Here is a 19,892-nt window from a genome sequence, read left to right on the forward strand (position 1 = left end):
TAGTAAAGTTATTAGTGCAAATGTTTCCCATTTTATCTGGGGTAAATGGTTGGAGAGAGAGAGAGAGAGAGAGAGAGAGAGAGAGAGAGAGAGAGAGAGAAAGAGAGAGAGAGAGAGAGAGAGAGAGAGAGAGAGAGAAAGAGAGAGAGAGAGAGAGAGAGAGAGAGAGAAAGAGAGAGAGAGAGAGAAAGAGAAAGAAAGAGAGAGAGAGAGAGAGAGAGAGAGAGAGAGAGAGTGTGCATGTAACAGAAAAGACATCAGGTCAGAAGTTGAGTTGAGTTGAGAGGTCTGATGGCTTGGGGGAAGAAGCAGTTCAGAGTCTGGTCGTGTTGGACCGGATGCTGCGGTACCTTCTTCCTGATGGCAGGAGGGAGAACAGTCTGTGTGAAGGGTGGGTGGAGTCATCCACAATGCTGGTTGCCTTGCGGATGCAGCGGGTGGTGTAGCTAAATGTCCATGACGGAGAGGAGAGAGACTCCGACGATCCTCTCAGCTGTCCTCACAATGCGTTGGAGGGTCTTGCGGTCAGAGGCTGTGCAGGTCCCAAACCAGGCAGTGATGCAGCTGCTTAGGATGCTCTCTATCCAGTGAGGTAGTAAAGTTATTAGTGCAAATGCTTTGTGCAAAAATGCTTCCCCTTTTATCTGGGGTAAATGGTTGGAGAGAGAGAGAGAGAGAGAGAGAGAGAGAGAGAGAGAGAGAGAGTGCATGTAACAGAAAAGACATCAGGTCAGAAGTTGAGTTGTGTTGAGGAGTCTGATGGCTTGGGGGAAGAAGCTGTTGCAGAGTCTGGTCGTGTTGGACCGGATGCTGCGGTACCTTCTTCCTGATGGCAGGAGGGAGAACAGTCCGTGTGAAGGGTGGGTGGAGTCATCCACAATGCTGGTTGCCTTGCGGATGCAGCGGGTGGTGTAAATGTCCATGACGGAGAGGAGAGAGACTCCAATGAAACCAGGCAGTGATGCAGCTGCTTAGGATGCTCTCTATGGTCCCTCTATAGAAGAGGGTGAGGATGGGTGGAGGGAGGCGGGCCTTTCTCAGCTTCCGGAGGAAGTAGAGACGCTGCTGGGCTTTCTTGGCTGTAGAGCTAGCTAGCTAACATTTGATACTCTTCCTAGCTAGCTAGCTATCGCTAACTTTACTCTTACTGACTGCAGCAGCCTTAAGTCAAAATAAGCTGGCCAGCAAACTCATCTATGCTAATGCCTGCTTGTCTTAGCCAGCTGAAGATTCATACCTAGCTATGTAGCTAGCTAGCTAGCTAGCTATAACATATACGCTAGCTAGCTAGCTAGCTAACGACGTTAGCCGTTTAACGCCCCTTAACGTGGATAGTTTGAAGAAAACGGCGAGTTTTCTTAACAAATAACTAAATAAATGACATATTCAATCACCAGGATATATAAAGCAGTGTTTTTTATTCTATATTTTATTAAAAATAGTGATTTTACCTGAAAAAGACGAAGCCCAGCGTCCGGAGCGCCAACGGCTCTGGAGTCAAACAAACGGTTCACCTCAGAGCTGAACTCGCGAGCCATCGCGTTTAAAAAAAGCTGGGAGCGCGTGAAACGCGGCGCGAAATCGCAGATCTTCAACTCATTTACCCTAGTGGATGTAGACTTGTATGTTTTACAGATCATTAAAAGTTCAGATCTCAAGTTAGAGATCTGAGAAATGGTAAAATGAATATGGGAGAATAGTGTCATTTTTAGTTTTAGGTCTGACCAACATTTAACATACTGGTTAAAACAAAAAAAATCAAGGTTTTTGAATATATTCGCGACCATAATCTTATTATTTTAATGTTTGGGTCATGTGACGTGGAGGACCAGGATTCAAGAAAACCAGACATCGTCGTTGTGTGTCCACTGGGTCCACATTGGGTCAGGCGCTCTTCCCGCACGCAAGCCACTCCCACAGAATGAGCAAAACATCGGAGAAACGAAAGTAGAAGCCCTTCCTGTCTCTCTCTCTCTGCTCGGTCTGTTCGGGCAGTAACATGGCAGAAGTTTCTCTAAAAACTCTGGACTCCTACAGCTGTCCGATCTGTCTGGATCTACTGAAGGATCCAGTGACTATCCCCTGTGGACACAGTTTCTGTGTGGGCTGCATTAAGGACTGCTGGGCTCGAGAGGATCACAGAAGGGTCTACAGCTGCCCCCAGTGCAGACACACCTTCTCTCCAAGGCCTGTCCTCAACAAGAACACCATGCTGGCTGAACTAGCTGATAGTCTGAGGAAGACGAGGCTCCAAGCTGCTGCTGCTGCTGCTGCTCCTCCTGCTGCTCCTCCTGCTGCTGCTCCTCCTGCTGCTCCTCCTGCTGGATCTGGAGGGGTGGAGTGTGATGTCTGCACTGGAGTAAAACACACAGCTGTGAAGTCCTGTCTGGTGTGTTTGCTCTCCTTTTGTGAAGCTCACATTCAGCCTCACTATCAATCTCCTGGCTATAAGAAGCACAAGCTGGTGGAAGCCTCCATGAACCTGCAGGAGAAGATCTGCTCTCTTCATGATAAACTGCTGGAGATTTTCTGTCGCACTGACCAGCAGGTCATTTGTTATTTGTGTGTGATGGATGAACACAGTGGTCATAAGACAGTCTCAGCTGCAGCAGAAAGAGCTGAGAAACAGGTAGGGCCTTTACTGTCACTCCTGCCATAATAACTGCTTATTCCAAGTGTGAACTTCAGTCAGCTGACAGACACCCAGCTGTAATAAACGCAGTAAAATAATCTCAGCTGTGTAACATGCAACACTTTTTGTGTGGTGATTCAGGAAGTTTGGTGTATTTTGTCCACAGAAGCAGCTGGTGGCGACTCAGAGGGAATCCCAGCAGGGAATCCAGCAGATGGAGAAGAAGCTTCAGGAGCTGAGACAGGCCATGGAGACTCTCAGGGTGAGTATACTGACCACAGCCATTTCAGCACTCCAGTGAAGAGTCCAGTGTTGGGTCAGATGAAGCCCCTCCTCTCTGTGTGTCTCCTAACAGCGCTCTGCACAGGCAGCAGTGGAGGACAGTGAGAAGATCTTCACCGACCTGATTCAGTCTATGGAGAGAAGACGCTCTGAGGTGAAGGAGCTGATCAGAGCTCAGGAGAAGGCTGAACTGAGTCAGGCTGAAGAACTCCTGAAGAACCTGGAGCAGGAGATTGCTGATCTGAGGAGGAGAGACGCTGAGCTGGTAAAGCTTCTACATACAGAGGAACCAATCCAGTTCCTCCAGGTAACATCTCTGACTCTCTGATTATCTACAGTTAGAGTATGTGAGAGGTTGTGTATACATCAGTGTGGTTCTTCATCTCTCTGCAGAGTTTCCCGTCTCTCTCTGCTCGACCTTCATGTGCAGACTTACCCCAATTCACAGTCAGTCCACAATTCTCCATGGAGGAACTGAAGAAAGCTGTGACTGGAATGATGCAACGAGTGGAACCGAAACTGGTCAGGTTTTCTGGAGGTACAAAGAGTTATGTGAGAAGAATCTTAAAGAATTAAAGAACATTTTATGTGATGTGATGCTAGCTTTGGTAAATTAAATCAAAGGGAAGAGCAGAATCAGGCTTTTACTGAAGCCTCATTTCCATAATACCAAACAATCAGATCAATGATTTGTTGTCTGACCAGGGTTTTGAGATACTGACCATCTACATGCTGTACTTTAACTGTTTCCAGATTGATTCCACATCAAAGTATTATGTTTCACTTGTTGCTGCTATTTAAGATTTTCTGGTATTTTTAGGGTTTATTTCTTCATCAGCGACGGCTAGTGCTCTGCAGAAACCTGCAGGACTGATGCAACGAGTGGAACCGAGTCTGTTCCCGTTTTCTGGAGGTATTAGGAATTATGTGAGAAGATGAATCTTAAAGAAAGCTTGAGGAAGTACATTTAATGTGATGTGATGCTAGCTTTGGTAGATTTTCTCATGAGTCCAAAAGAAAGAGCAGAATCGGGCTGGCAGAACCTTCAGAGAGAAAACTGTACTTTTACTGAAGCTTCATTTCTATCATACCAAACAATCAGATCAATGACCAGGGTTTTGAGATTTTGCTATGGTCACACTTTATCTTTTTGCTCTTTGTGCTCTGATTCTACTTCTAAGTATAATTTTGATTGGTTGCTGCTATCTAAGATGTTCCTTCATTTTCAGGGTTTATTTCTCCACTCATGATGGCTAATGCTTGGCAGAAACCACAACACATCCTTCTGTTGTCTGAACCGAAAACCAGAGAGGAATTTCTTAAATGTGAGTATCACACCCATGCACAACCATATACACACATCTACATTCAAAACTGGGGTCCTTATATTTATTCTGAATCCTCAGAGTTGAACATCTACATGCTGCTTAATATCAATCCATAATCAGACAAAATCCTGCACTTCTCCTCATTCTACTGATTTTATCTTCTCTTTCAGAATTAATTGAATAACTGTGAGACATTTTAACCAAGATGGTTTTCTTACATTACAAACATTCTTAACTTTCTTTTTCTCTCCTCCATCAGATTCCTGTCAGCTCACCCTGGATCCAAACACAGCACATGCACAGTTCGCTCTGTCTGAGAGGAACACAAAAGCAACACTGATGCACCAGTACCAGCGATATCCTAATCATCCAGAGAGATTTAATGGAGAGTGGCAAGTTCTCTGTAGAGAAAGTCTATCTGGACGCTGTTACTGGGAGGTTGAGTGTAGCTTCAGTGATGTTGATATTGCAGTGTCTTATAAAAACATCAGAAAACAGGGAAGATTTAATGAGTCTAGGTTTGGGTCTAATGATCAGTCCTGGTGTCTGATCTGCTCTGGCTCCAGATTCTCTTTCAGACACAATAATAAGCAGATTACACTCTGTGACGTCTCCAGCTCCTCCAGAATAGGAGTGTATGTGGATCACAGAGCAGGAATTCTGTCCTTCTACAGCGTATCTGGCACAATGACCCTCCTCCACAGAGTCCACACCACCTTCACTCAGCCCCTCTATGCTGGGTTTGGGCTTTATGATTATGATAATGTTTTTCAGATATGTGATCTTAAATAATGTTTCGATAGAACATGTGTTAATCTAATTTCTTATAAGGGGAGTCTAGAAAAATACTGTCTAGCCTCTGACAGATTATTAGAAGTCTGTCCTGTGTGTCTTATATACTATGGAATGTGCATTTATTTGTAACACAGATGTAAAAGGTCTGTTCCACTGTGTATTTCAGTCTTCATATCAAACAGAAATAAACTCCACATTTGATTTCAATCACAATATTCAGATCATGGGATTGATCTGTCAGAACAAAAACACTGTAATACATGTTATTTTGGCTGTAAATCATTTTAGATGTAGTCGAAATATCAATCAATATCATTGTGGAAACAAGCAAATCTATCTGCCACTGGATCAAGATCATTTCACTACACAATGTAAATTAAACCAGGTATTGAAATTATTAGATTACGTTAAATGTTTTATTGTCCTCCAATGTGGTTGGTGTGGCGCAACAGATAACACAACTACCTGCTAGTAAGCTACAACACCATGTGGGACACTGGGGTTCGATTCCCAGTCTGGGTGACTATGCTGCGCTACACCAATGAGAGTCCTGGGGCAAGACTCTCAACACTACATTGCCCCACCCCTGCAATATAAGTAACCCTGGAAGTTGCTCTGGATAAGTACGTCAGCTAAATGCCATACATGTAAATTTGTTTTCACAGCCTGTTTGAGGACACCCCTTCTAATGAATGCATTTAGCTACATTAAGTTGCACCCATTGCTGAGACAGATGTGCAAAGGCACACATACACAGTTTGTCTAGTTCCTGTAGATAATTACTGCCAATGGATTAATACTAAACATGAACCTGTTGGCACCATGCAGCCTAATGCCAGGCGTGGGCTAGAGAGGTAGAAAGCCCCCCTGCAGCATTGAGCTGTGGAGCAGTGGAAGAACTGTGTTCTCTGGAATGATGGTTTGTGCGCCTGCCCGTACTTTTGGGTTGAGTTGGGGGGGATGTGGTGGGGTGTGATGCTGAATGCAACCAAATTCTCACAGCAATGCTCCCTCCAAAATCTAGCAGAAAGCTTCCAACAAAAGCAGGATACACTATTTTTTTAATACTGTTTGGATTTTGGAAGAAACAATGAATGAACAGATGTCCCAATATTTTTGTGCAAGACAAAATCAGACATCATATACATATACATACAAACAGCCAGCTTTCTTTCACGCTGATGTTCTGTATCTCCAGCATCGAGGTAGTGGGTGATCGAGGACTTGTACAGTAGTGCTGGCAACATCACTACCGCAGCATTAGCAGCAAGCTGGCCCCCATCTTCACCCAGCATCTCTAGTGCAATGTTAGCACTGCAACTGTGGTGATAGCATCACTGTTGCAAGGTTTGTGTCGCTACAGCACCAGCTGCCGGCCTTGCATCACTATCATGGCTATCAGTTAGCCTCACTACCATCGTGATGTTAGCATCGCTACCGCGCCGGCCTCACCCAGCACTGCTACCGCGCCGTCAGTCACAAGCCATGTTCATGAGGTCCTGGGCCTGGTAAACATGGTGTCTACATCCTAAGGCTCTGATGCTCGCTCAGCCCGGGTGAGTCTTTAAACACTGGTATGATCTTCATAGGTGAGACTTTACTGCCGTTCATGAACAATGGAAAGACTCTCTCAGTGAATCTGTGGGAAACTGTGTGTAAGTGTCTGTTTGTTAGACCATCAGAAAAGGATAGCTTTCCTCTGTCCCAGTCCAGCTGCACTCTGATCCTCTGGAGACTCCGGCCTACTAAGAGTTGGGTCCCAGGATGTGGTGAGGAACCTGCTGCATATTTGCCATTGAGATACCACAATGACCAAACACCCTCTCTGGAGCACGTCTCGACCTTCCTCTGAGCAGACTCTGCCACCACACCCAATATCCAGAGCTTATCTCTAACTTTAACATCCCAGCTGTGTTCCTGAGCTGAAGCCCTCAGAGCCGAGGACACAGGCGAGCTTATCAAACCTCTCCAGATTCTCAGGGAGCTGCTGACGCTCATCACTGAATTGGACACTGCTCAGATCGTCAGATAGGACGAGGGCAGGATGAGCAGTGTTGGGGTCCAGAGTTACAGGAGCTGATAGAAGAAAAAATAGAAGTATTTAATAATGTGCCCATGCTCGAAGTATAGAGGGTATGCACTGACGGCCCATTCCCGCTGAAACACGCTCACTTTAGCCATTTAACCATGCAGCGTTTATTAGGGAAAACGACCAAACCGGTTCATTTGGGACCAGGCTAAAATCACCTCTACTCAAGGGTCTCAGTCTGGTCCCTGTATTTGACTGCATTTACACCCACCCAAACAACTTGCATCAAGGTCCAGACGAACCAGAGTCAGACTTAACCGGAATAGAAAGTGCAGGTCTGAAAACACCCTTGAAGTAGCTAAATGCATTAGAAGGGGTGTCCACAAACATTTGGACATATATATATATATATATATATATATATATATATATATATATATATATATATACAGCAGGCTAAAAAATGGGCCTATGAAATCTGAAAAGGTCTGATTCCTTATTTCATTCATTGTAGTTTCACATAAATGTTGAATTTTAGCGCAGATTTTATCTTGCCATTGTTCTTAAATTCCATTGATTGATTGACTGATTTCATTCAGCCTACAGTAGTTAAGCCCCGCCCACTCACTTACAAGGGCGTGTTTGAGCCCACACTACGTTTTGAGAGGTGTAAGTGTGCCTCAAGGAAAAAAAAAGAGGGACAAATGAAGGATATGAGAAAGAGGGACTCACTAAACTGAACCATCTCCTGCATCTTCTCCCAGGCTGTGAACTTCAGGTTGGCCAGGTGTTCTGCCACGTGGAGCAGCGCTCCTGAAGGCTTCTCTGGATTCTGTAGTGTGCAGTGAGCTCTGGAAAAACATTCAGTAGTCAAGGCAGGATTCAGAACCACAGTAGGAAAGCACATCGTCATTGTGGCCTTGTAGTTCTGGGATGAAAAAAACAAAAATGATAGTAAATTAATCTGGTATTTTAGAAACTAAGCATTTTTCCTTTTGATTAGCTTGGGATCAGGATTTTTTTGGCTACACTATACGGACCATTATAATCATTATACAACATCCCGACCTCATTAACACGCTCATTGTCACTAAATGCAATCAAATTCTCACAGCAATGCCCCTCCAAAATCTAGTAGACAGTTTTCCTCTCTGGACAGTAGAGACAGTTACTCCAAAAAAGCAGGATCTTTTTTTAATATCCTTGATTTCTGAAGAAACAATGAATAAGCAAATGTCCCAATACTTTTGTCCATATAGTGTATACGTTCCTAATAATCCCCCATAATGACTGGACAGTCCTTACTTGTAAAAATGAGATGTCATCAGCTCCCATCTGCTCTTCTATGGCTCTGACTGTGCTTGAAAGTGAGGATATCTCTCTGCTCATCTTCTCTATCTTCTCCTTCATCCTCAGGCTCTTCTTCTCCTTTTCCTCCCTTAGAGCAGCTAACCTGGAGGCCTCTTCATCCCGTAGAAACTGGTGAAGCTTCTCAAACTCCTCTTTAATCCTCCGCTCTGTGCACTGGGCCTGAGTCTGGAATGAAGGAGAGATGCAAATGAACTATGGCAGGTTATGTCACGATGCTCAGAAAAATAATGCCGGTAGTTTTTCATTCTGACTCTTAGATGTTCTGCTGTCTGATCCCAGCTCAGCTTTGACTCTTTAAACATCTTGAGCTTCTCCAGCAGGGGCTCCAGGGTAGTCTTGAGCTCTTACTGGAATAAAATCACACGGTTTAGAAGAAACAAAATCAGATGCAGAGTTTGATGTCGCTGTCTCTCAAAATCCAGGTCTGATTAGGCCTAGAAGGCCTTCTTCCTTGGACAGTAGAGACAGTTACTCCAACAAAAAGAAAACAATGAATGAGCAGGTGTCCCAAAACTTTTGTCCATATTTCGTAGGTGTGTGCACTGGAAAGGCAGGACATACACACCAATGTTTGTCCATTTTTACAGTTCACAGTAAGTTGAAAAGCCTGGTCACAGCTTACCTTGCAGTCTAGTGCCGCTTCCTGAATGGGGAGAAATTTGTGGTTGCAGTGTACTTTCGAATCCCGACACACCAAACACACAAGCTGCTGATCGTCCAGACAGAAGAGTCTGACCTTCTCATTGTGCAGACTGCAGGAAGTGTCAGCCCCTGCTGAGGCTCTCTTACTGGACTCCTGTAAGAACGTCTCACACAGGTTCTTCAAAGCCAAGTTGATGGGAGGTTTGTCTGCTGAGGACCTTCTCCTACAAACTGGACATTCCCTGAATCCTTTGGTTTCCCAGAACCTCTGCAGACAGACGTTGCACACACTGTGACTACAGCACAGAAGGACAGGATCCTTGAAGATCACAGGACAGGAGAAATCCTCCACAGAAAACCCAGAAGCCATTTTCCTTGCTTGCATCCCTCACACTTTCACTTTGAGCTATGTGGAAGTAAACACACTGGAGACACCTAGCACTTCCTTAGTGGGAGTTTTTTTTTTAGGACGGACAGGTTCTGACTGTCCTGCTTGTAGCTGGTTTCGGATGGTCCAGCTGGTGGACCAGCACAGCGTATGTTTTCTTTTGAGTTTGGGGAATTAACTGCCCTGTCAGGATGACCAGACTAGACCAAGCTGGTCCTACTGGTTGACTAGTTGGGTAAAGCTGGTTATGCTGGTAAACCATCTTAGTCATGCTAGTCAACAAGCTCGTCGTACTGGTTGGCTAGTTTGGTAAAGCTGGCCATGCTAGTCAGCAAGCTTGGTTGTACTGCATGGTTATTTTGGTAAAGCTGGTCATGCTAGTCAACAAGCTTGGTTGTACTGGTTGGTTATTTTGGTTAAGCTGGTCATGCTAGTCAGCCAGCTTGGTTGGGCTGGTTGGTTATTTTGGTTAAGCTGGTCATGCTAGTCAACAAGCTTGGTTGTACTGGTTGGTTATTTTGGTTAAGCTGGTCATGCTAGTCAGCCAGCTTGGTTGTACTGGTTGGTTATTTTGGTTAAGCTGGTCATGCTAGTCAGCAAGCTTGGTTGTACTGGTTGGCTAGTTTGGTAAAGCTGGTCATGCTAGTCAGCCAGCTTGGTTGTACTGGTTGGTTATTTTTGGTTAAGCTGGTCATGCTAGTCAACAAGCTTGGTTGTACTGGTTGGTTATTTTGGTTAAGCTGGTCATGCTAGTCAACAAGCTTGGTTGTACTGGTTGGTTATTTTGGTTAAGCTGGTCATGCTAGTCAGCAAGCTTGGTTGTACTGGTTGGCTAGTTTGGTAAAGCTGGTCATGCTAGTCAGCCAGCTTGGTTGTACTGGTTGGTTATTTTTGGTTAAGCTGGTCATGCTAGTCAACAAGCTTGGTTGTACTGGTTGGTTATTTTGGTTAAGCTGGTCATGCTAGTCAACAAGCTTGGTTGTACTGGTTGGTTATTTTGGTTAAGCTGGTCATGCTAGTCAGCCAGCTTGGTTGTACTGGTTGGTTATTTTGGTTAAGCTGGTCATGCTAGTCAGCCAGCTTGGTTGTACTGGTTGGCTAGTTTGGTAAAGCTGGTCATGCTAGTCAGCCAGCTTGGTTGTACTGGTTGGTTATTTTGGTAAAGCTGGTCATGCTAGTCAGCCAGCTTGGTTGTACTGGTTGGCTCAAAAACAGACCCTGAGCTGGTCAGGCTTTTTCCCCTGTAGTTTTTTTTGTTTTACAGTCATTGTTTGGGAAGACGGTGAGGCATTATGGGAAATGTAGTTCCTGTAGTAAATTTGCGTGCCGTGGCCTGTAGTTCGGCTCAGGAACATTTCACTGGGGCGCATTTTTGTAGTTTCTGCTTGGTTACGCCAACGTACCGTTTGACGAGTCGACACTCACCCAAACGATTCTCAGTTGTGAGTCGACTCTTACAAGAGTCTCCTTGTAGTCTTTTCGTCGCCGCTAGAGGTCGCGTTTCCTCCGAACGTAGCAGGGATGAAAACAACCAATGTGGATCAGATACCTCTAGTGGCCAAACTGAGGAATTACAGAGGCGAATGCAAGGTTCATGGTTCAAACTACAGAATTATTCCTTACAAAATATGGAAAATTGGAATTGTACATAGAATTAGATACAGTGTATAAAAAACACAACCATGTCAGGCAGTGGTGGCTCAGCGGTTAGAGCGCTGGGCTATCGATAACAGGGTTGTGGGTTCGATTCCCGGGTTCGGCAAGCTGCCACTGTTGGGCCCTTGAGCAAGGCCCTTTACCCTCTCTGCTCCCCGGGCGCTGGAGTTGGCTGCCCACCGCTCTGGGTGTGTGTGTGTGTGTACTCACTGCCCCTAACACATGTGTGTGTGTGTGAGTGTGTGTTCACTACCAGATGGGTTAAATGCGGAGGACACATTTCGCTGTACAGTCCACACTGTACCGTGACAAATATGTGCACCTTTACTTACCAAATATATATATATATTTACTAGTTTTTAGATTTAATGGGCCCACCATTTTCAGTGATCCTCGGTTAAGAGAGTATTTAAGAGCATGGTATCCTGCAGTACACCGTCATAAAACTTGCCTTGCATTCTGGGATAAACAGGTCACACTGCTGGCCAAAGGCAATTATGGCAGTTACCTGTAATTTGCAGAGTATTAAGAAGTAAGCAGTACTTTTGGGGAAGTTGGGGAAGGATTGTAGGTGAGGAATAAGGACACAAGGTCTGTCTCATTTTAATCTCTTGAAACCTCACGTTATGCCTTCTTTCACAGGTGGAACTAGGAGGACTTGGCCAGTCCCTGTAGCAGGCTTCCCAGCTCACGTCCCAGTGGTGGATTCTCTCTTAACTAAACCAAATTTCATCAGACTTAGCCCAGGACCCTCTGCATTGTCCAAAATGGACGTGTGATCTTCTTGCGTTTGAGTGATGGGGGTACGAGTCTTTTTAGAAAGGGGGTAGTGTGTGTGGGTGGTGGTAGCCTTTTTTGTAGGTGGTCTAAGCTGGTCAGCGTATGTCTTTAAATTAGTGTTTGATGAATTAGCTGGTCTCTCAGCATGACCAACTTGACCAAGCTGGTTGCCAAGCTGGTCATACTGGTGGAGCTTGGTCGTGCTTCTGGTGGTCAACCAGCTTGCTCCGTCATAGTATTGTGTAAACGCCCCAAGTGACGGCCTGAAGAAGCGGACACTGGAATGCACAGAAGTGTTCAATTTACTTTAATCATTACACCTTCAGTCACGATAACTTCAGGATCCCAGACACTGGAGCACTTTTATTTCTTGAAATAAATGTAAATTATGTATATAAATAAACGTCGTTCAAAAAAAACTCTAGTTCTGCCTCTCCTGCTCATAAATAATACATCTTTCAGAACGCGAATGGAGGAGCCAAGCAGATGGAAACACACACGTACACACGCATACACACACACGGCCGTCAAGCTCTGTTCTCCAGAAGGGACTGGAAGTCAGGTGAACAGACCAGTTTGTGTTTAATGTGGCCCAGCACGGACATATCCCCTCTTCTGCCCTCGGTTCCAACGGACACCAGCTCCTACAGGGAGAGAGAGACAGTAATTGACCGAGAAGGAAGGGAAGCTCCTCACAATTTAGCAGGTTTAAGAGTTTTGGCCTGACGGAAAATAAAACGCAGCTCTGAAGAGGAGGTTCATGATGAAAAAGCTCCCCAGCAGATCTCAGTAGAGGCAGTACTGGGCTGCATTAACCAGTTCAGCCACAAGGGGGCAACAGTTTAACAAGCAGTTTAACAAGGGGTGTGCTTACTTTAGCCCAGAAACTGAACTTCTACTAATTATGGTTTAATAACTTTTGTTTTTCTTTTTTTTTTTTTTTTTTTTTTTTTAGTTGTTTAATAGAATTCAGTGACAACACTAAAATGAGCCTTACACCATAAGACAGCACTCTTATGAGGGTCTGCACTGGGGAAATAGAAGTTAGGGAGACTCCCACACACCTGAAGAAGCTGAATATTCATATAAATAAAATAATTATTGGAATATTTTGTAGCAATATTAATCAATCATTCTTAATCTTCTGTAAATTTGACGTAGCTTATTGTAATTCTAAATATCGTAGTCTCTGTACCAAGGACGGGAACATCCCTTTAAGCCTTATCTTCCTTTGTATGATCCAAGTTCATCACATTATTCCAGATGTGGAGCTGTAAATCTAATACTAAGAACTAAAGGGACACATCAGCTTCAAAGGCCCCAAAATAGAACCCTGCAGGACTCCACAAGATAAACTAAATGGCCACATCAGCTTCACAGGCCCCAAAATAGAACCCTGAAGGACTCCACAAGACAAACTAAAGGGTCACATCAGCTTGATAGGCCCCAAAATAGAACCCTGCAGGACTCCACAACCTAAACAAAAGGGTCACATCAGCTTCATAGGCCCCAAAAATAGAACCCTGCAGGACTCCACAAGATAAACTAAAGGGTCACCAAATAAATCATAAAAGCTTCTTCCTTAAAGTTGTTAAAAAAGTAATAAGGGTCTGATAGGTTCTACCCACAGCTTAGACTGCCTCTTCAGAGAGCTCCTCTCACCCCTCTGTACCAGACATACACATTTATTTCTTTTCCACCTCTATATAATGGTAAGTCTGTATTATGGTGTTATTTGGAGTGAATGAAAGACCTGGAGGAAAGAGCAGGAGGTCCCCAGAGCCACGTCCAGTGTAACGTTCCCCAAGATGAGCTGCACTCTGCCCGACTTCCTCACCAACAACCGGCCCACCAAACCCTCCTGCAGGTCCTTCAAGTTGCAGACATTCTCCTCCTCAGTTTCCTCCTGCTGCTCCATACATTAACAATAAAATCAGACACATGAGCTCTCACAGAATCAATACACGTACCTATGAGTACTGTAGGTACAGTGTAAGGTTGTGCCATTTCACATAACGAGACAAAATTGCCATATTTCTAACTTTTACACTGACCTGGCCTTCAGTTTTCTGCAGCATAGACTGTCCGTCCTCTGACTGCACAGCCGTTTTTGTTGGTCTGACGTCATTGGTGGGCGGCTGGCCTGGCAGCGAATCAGGTAGCTGCATGAAGAGCAGCTCCTCCTCTTTGCACTGACTCCAGGCTTCAAGAAGGTTGGGCAGCGAATCAGGCTCAGAGATGATGGGTGGCTTTAACATGGGCTCTGGCTTCTTCATCTCTGGTACGTCTGGAGGTTCTTGCTTAACTGAGCAGGAGGAAAGGATGGATGTAAACTTCTGTTTTATTTATTATTCAAATACTATACATTATTCAGTAACTGCTAAGAACTATTCAGTATCCACTATGAATCATTTGGTATCCATTCAGGGAGTTATTCAATAACTAATATTCAGTATTCACTGTAAACTATTTAGTATCCACCATGAATTATTCAGTATCCACCATGAATCCTTTAGTATCCACCATGAATCCTTCAGTATTCATTCAGAGAGTCATTCAGAAACTACAATAAACTATTCAGTATCCACTATGAATCATTCACTATCCAATCAGTAACTAATATAAATTATTCAGTATCCACTATGAATCATTCGGTATCCAGTCAGGGAGATATTCAGTAACTAATATAAATGATTCAGTATCCACTATGAATGCTGCAGTATCCACCATGAATCATTCGGTATCCATTTAGGGAGTTATTCAGTAAATAATATAAATGATTCACTATTCAATATGAACGATTCAGTATCCACAAGGAATCATTCAGTAACTATTCAGAGAGTTATTTAGTAACTACTAAACTATTCAGTATTCACTATAATTCCTTTAGTATCCAATTAGTAACTAATATAAATTATTCGGTATTCACCACAAATCATTCTGTATCCTTTCAGGGAGTTGATTCAGTGTTCACTATGAATGATTCAATATCCACAGTATCCATAGTGTTTATTCAGTATGTACTACACACTGCATACAGGCTGCATAGGTTGTAAATAGTTTAGTTATATGGAGCTAGAATTGGTGCTGAATCCTAAAGTCAGAAGTAAAAAGACCACATATGACGGTCACATGATTACATTGAATTGAAGTGTACATTGACATTCTGCCATTTTTACCACGAGAACTGAATAGTACGAACTCAACACCACGCCACATTCTCACCACAAAACCACATTCACAGAGATGGTCATTATAATACTAGTGGGATGGGTGTACTGTTCACAAACCTGTAACAGCAGCACCGGAGCTTTCAGTGTTCATTGGTTCAGCCTCTCCAGAGCTACTTTCCATTTTAAGGCCAGCCTTGGTGTCCTCCTCGAACTCCTCCTTAAAGACCCAGCCAGACACAGCCAGGGGCAGCTGCACGGGACAGCTTCTAGCTTCGCTCCGCAAGTGAGGGTCATCCAGAAACTGCGGCACACACACAAACAAACAAAGGTTCATGGGTTTCGGATCACAAATTATTTATTATTATTATTAGAAGTATTAGTAGAAGTGTCTGATTTATATTCTTCTTCATTAATAGTCTTCTGTCTGGATTTTTGCATATTTTCATCTCATAGGAACGAATACAATCAAACAATGAATCAATAATACAAATACACTAATAACACCCAAAAAAACACATGGGGTACCATAGCAACAACCTGAGACAACATAGGACTCATTAGAAATACCACAGCAACCACCTAGACTATCTAACACCCAATAGCAATTATCTAATATACTACAGTAGAGCAACCACCTAGCAAAAACCTTAGTGACCATGTAGCAACAGCCCAGCAACTGCCTGGAAGGACGGTCCTCATTTTTACTATTTTTTTATTTTTTATTTATTAATTAATTTATTACAACATTTCCAGACCCGTAGCAACTAGAGGCGACTAACTTTATCTTGTGTTCACACTTCAGCCTGGATGGAATACTGCTGGAAATGGTACTGGGTCCTTTTTGGCATTTATGCTCTATAAACACTTACATTGTCTCTCTCCAGCTTGCGCAGAATCTCTTTGGTCTCCTCTTCCGTCTCTCTCTTCTCCTTCTTAATGTTGATGATAGGGGATGGGCCGCTGTTGGGCGTGTCTCGCGCGTCATCATACACTCCTAGCAAACACAAGAAACCAGGTCAAAAAAGCAGCAGAAATTGGAAAATTCTCAAGCTCATTGCTAGGACCCACCTGTGCCACATAGGTTTTTGTGTGTCTTTACTTTTTAGACTTGCATGGATTCATATAGGCCTTGAATTACTTTGAGTTATTTAAGGCACACAGATACGTTAGACTGAAAGGCCACAGGCTCAGGTCAGCATTCCTTGTCATGCATGGCATTCATGATAGGAGTGGAACAATTTACAAAACTCCTAATTTGGTTCGATGTGAAATGATGCTCTCAATTTAATTAATTAACAAGTGCTAGCCAAGTTAATACACGCTTACGAGGGGTGTGTTGTTCCTCCCTGTATATATGCATTACATTCAATATTAAATCGAATACTTGGCCCCAAGTGGTCCAGCGAAATAAGGCACTGTCATTATGATCGGAGGATCACCGGTTCAAATTCCGGTCATGCTGCAAGCCATTGGCAGTCGGGGCCTTGAGAAAGCACAACTGGCCTTGCCCTCTCCAGGGTGGGTAGAGGGCGCTCTCTCCCCACGGCGCTTCATTGTGGTACTGCGCCTGCGTGGCGATGCACTGGAGCTGGCTATACGACGCCTCCCTCCAGGTGCATTGGATGCCCGGTGAGGTTGCATCGGCAGCAGTTCGAAAAAAAGGCCTGGGTTGGTCTTCAACCTCACTAATGTCGGGGAGCATTGAATCAACGCATGTACGGGTTGGGTAATTGGCGATTTAAAATTGGAAAGAAAAATGTAATAAAAATTAGAAATAAGAAATAATTAAAAAAAATTTAATTTGCCCCAGTCTGTTGATTCATACTGGTTTAAAGCAGCATTATGTGGGTATTGTTTGCTTTTTCCTAATTCATCTTTACTCCACTGCAGTAAATACAAATCACGCTTGGAGCATACCCTCATGGACAGCTGCACACATGCATTTGTTGACAAGCTGAGAAATACAGAAGAAGAGGTTTTATGCAGTTCTACCATAGAGCAGTTCCATAGAGCAGTAATAGCATTCTGGCATGCAGTGGCAATGATGGAGACACCACTGTCACCAGTAAAGCTGCTATTTTATTGCATATGCTTCATAATTTTGCTTCAAAAATAGCAGTATTGTCTATTATAGTGCATTCCCAGGTAAAACCCACTCAGCTCGAAGAAGGGCTTCGGTTTCTCTAATATAACAAACACAGACATTTGTTTTGGCTCCACTGTTCATCATACCTCTCCTCTTAGCCATCATCTCAGCAGGGCCCTGCTCGAAGATGGAATGGGACTGGATGACCTCGGGGCGCCCCCGGCCTCTGCCACGCCCGTCTCGCTGCCGCCCTCGATCCGCATCCTTCCTCTCTCTCCTGGGTCCCTCGTCAGCTTTCAGTCTACGACAAAACAGCACAGCTAGTTGACAGTAAGGACAGCTGGGGGTCATCACTTTACACTGGGAAGGACATTTACCCCAACTAACATGGTCATGAAGTAGAAAGGCAGTAAACTCATGCCAACACTTACTCTTCCTTACTCTTACGGCCGATGATATTAGGCGTGAATGTTTTCTGTAGGGCGGAGAGAGAGAGAGCGCGAGAGAGAGGACAGATGCTTAATGCTTATATAGACAGTGTTCATCTCTGAGTAAAGCAATCGCTGTGAAAGTGTGCGAGAGGACAGCCGGTGTACCTTTTTTACGCCCCCTAGCGTGAGGTCTCTGGAGCGCATGGTGGGGAGGCGGCCAGGAGAGAGAGCAGCAGGCAGCCTGCGACCGAGCACTGAACCCCTACCGCCCCCGGGCTGAGGAGTCCGAGGTGGTCCAGCATCACCGGAGCCAGGCGTGGCCATTCTCACACTGCAGTTACATTTAGAATTGGATCAAACGGGCTGTTGGAATTGTTGGTTATTTATTTATTATTGTGATCAATTCTGAGTACGGCAGATTCATACCGGATCAAAACCACTCCTTAAAGATGCTGCTGTTAGCAGTACAAACTACACAAGCTACTGATACAGTAATTACTGTCGGACTGTTAAAACTACACATTGCAAATTCATACTGGACTAAAAATCACTCCACTGTTATTACTGTCATGATGTAAAATCTAGACACACCTCCGATTCATACTGGATTAAAATCATTCGGCACATATATTACTGTCAAACTCTAAAAAAACAACACACCGCAGATTCATGCTGGTTTAAAATGGTCCATCGTTATTACTGTCCGACACTAAAGCCTACACACTGTAGATTCATACTGGATTAAAATTACTCTGATTTATTACTGTCAGAATGTAAAACCCACACATTGTAGATTCATACTGGTATACAATCTCTCTAAATTATGGTCATAATGTAAAGCCCACACATCATAAATACATACTGGTTTAAAAACACTCTGAATTATTAGTCAGACTGTAAACAAACACTGTAGATTCATACTGGCTTTACATCACTCTTACTTATTACTGTCAGAATGTAAAATCCACACATTGTAGATTCATACTGGTATACAATCTCTCTGAATTATGGTCATAATGTAAAGACCACACATTGTAAATTCATACTGGTTTAAAAACACTGAATTTTTACTTTCAGAATGTAAAATTCACACAGTGTAGATTCATACTAGTTTAAAATCATTCTAAAATTATTACTATCAGACTGTAAAACCCACACATTGTAGATTCATACTGGTTTACAAACGCTCTAAATTACGGTCATAATGCAAAGCCCACACAGTAAATTCATACTGCCTTTACATCACTCTGAATTACTACTGTCAGAATGTAAAATCCACAGTGTAGATTCATACTGGTTTACAAACGCTCTAAATTATGGTCATAATGTAAAGCCTGCACATTGTGAATTCCTACTGGTTTATGAATTAACTGGTTTATTGCTGTCAAAACAGAAAACGCATGCACTGCAGATTCATACTGGTTTACAAAAAGCCTACTCATTGTAGATTCATAATGGATGAAAATGTCTCTATAGTTTAAAAACTACACTTGTAGATTCATACTGGATTGGAACCACTATGCAATTACTATTGTCAGACTGTGAAACCTACACAGATTCACACTGGATCCAGATATCTCTGCAGATTCATACTGGATCAGAGTCTGCTCACTGTGGTTACTGTCAGACTGCACAACCCAGTCACTGTGGATGCACACGGTCAGTGGTCTACCTGCCCTCGCTGCTCTGAACCTCTTGCTGGGACTTTAAGTAAGTCCCAGTTTTAAGTCGACTCTCTCTCTCACGACCTTTACTTTCTCTCAGGGCATGTTTATCCTACCATTCTACTCCTCTGTATGTAAAAATCCTGAAAAGCTTCAGCAGCTGTAAGGCAAGTCCCCCCTTACTGTAAACACATGGCAACACATGGCTCAGCGACCGGCTGCTAAGCTGCTAAACAGGTAGCCGGCTAGCGTAGCCTTAAAATCCCTGCCATCGAAGAGAACGACGAGCGTTTACCTGTCTGCTACCTGCTAGTAGACCTCCGGACCGCTCCCAAATTACACCAATAAATAATAATAATAATAATAATAAACCTGCAGAGAGACAAGTTAGTAAAGGGCGGGGCTTTAGTAGCGACACGAAAGAGGATGTGACGTAAAGCTAGACTCTCACCCGCTCCAATCGGTATCGCCCCTATTTCCAATGCCCTACTCCCTACTCCCTACTCCCTACAACACAAAACCCCCTACTCCCTACTCCCTACATCACAAAACCCCCTACTCCCTACTCCCTACATCACAAAACCCCCTACTCCCTACTCCCTACTCCCTACAACACAAAACCCCCTACTCCCTAC

General features: G+C 43.8%; 2 protein-coding genes and 1 pseudogene across 2 annotated transcripts; 1 reads left to right on the top strand and 2 right to left on the bottom strand.

The window, feature by feature from the left end:
• Positions 1-1,876: 1,876 nt before the first annotated feature.
• LOC140557726 (E3 ubiquitin/ISG15 ligase TRIM25-like) lies at positions 1,877-5,434 on the top strand. The gene is made up of 7 exons (XM_072682453.1): positions 1,877-2,629; positions 2,799-2,894; positions 2,988-3,221; positions 3,308-3,452; positions 3,735-3,827; positions 4,144-4,239; positions 4,502-5,434. Exons 1-7 carry the CDS (start codon positions 2,000-2,002, stop codon positions 5,032-5,034), a joined length of 1,827 nt encoding a protein of 608 aa, XP_072538554.1. The 5' UTR covers positions 1,877-1,999; the 3' UTR covers positions 5,035-5,434.
• An 800-nt stretch (positions 5,435-6,234) lies between these two features.
• On the bottom strand, positions 6,235-9,453 carry LOC140557727 (E3 ubiquitin-protein ligase TRIM35-like; annotated as a pseudogene).
• A 2,750-nt stretch (positions 9,454-12,203) lies between these two features.
• Positions 12,204-19,668, bottom strand: polr3d (polymerase (RNA) III (DNA directed) polypeptide D). The gene is made up of 9 exons (XM_072681107.1): positions 19,553-19,668; positions 17,759-17,924; positions 17,594-17,637; positions 17,309-17,463; positions 15,946-16,070; positions 15,194-15,377; positions 13,958-14,208; positions 13,657-13,812; positions 12,204-12,547 (listed from the first exon to the last, which is right to left on the bottom strand). Exons 2-9 carry the CDS (start codon positions 17,915-17,917, stop codon positions 12,431-12,433), a joined length of 1,191 nt encoding a protein of 396 aa, XP_072537208.1. The 5' UTR covers positions 17,918-17,924; positions 19,553-19,668; the 3' UTR covers positions 12,204-12,430.
• Positions 19,669-19,892: the final 224 nt, after the last annotated feature.

This window comes from Salminus brasiliensis, chromosome 6, assembly GCF_030463535.1.
Source record: "Salminus brasiliensis chromosome 6, fSalBra1.hap2, whole genome shotgun sequence".
In the NCBI taxonomy this organism is placed as follows: domain Eukaryota; kingdom Metazoa; phylum Chordata; class Actinopteri; order Characiformes; family Bryconidae; genus Salminus; species Salminus brasiliensis.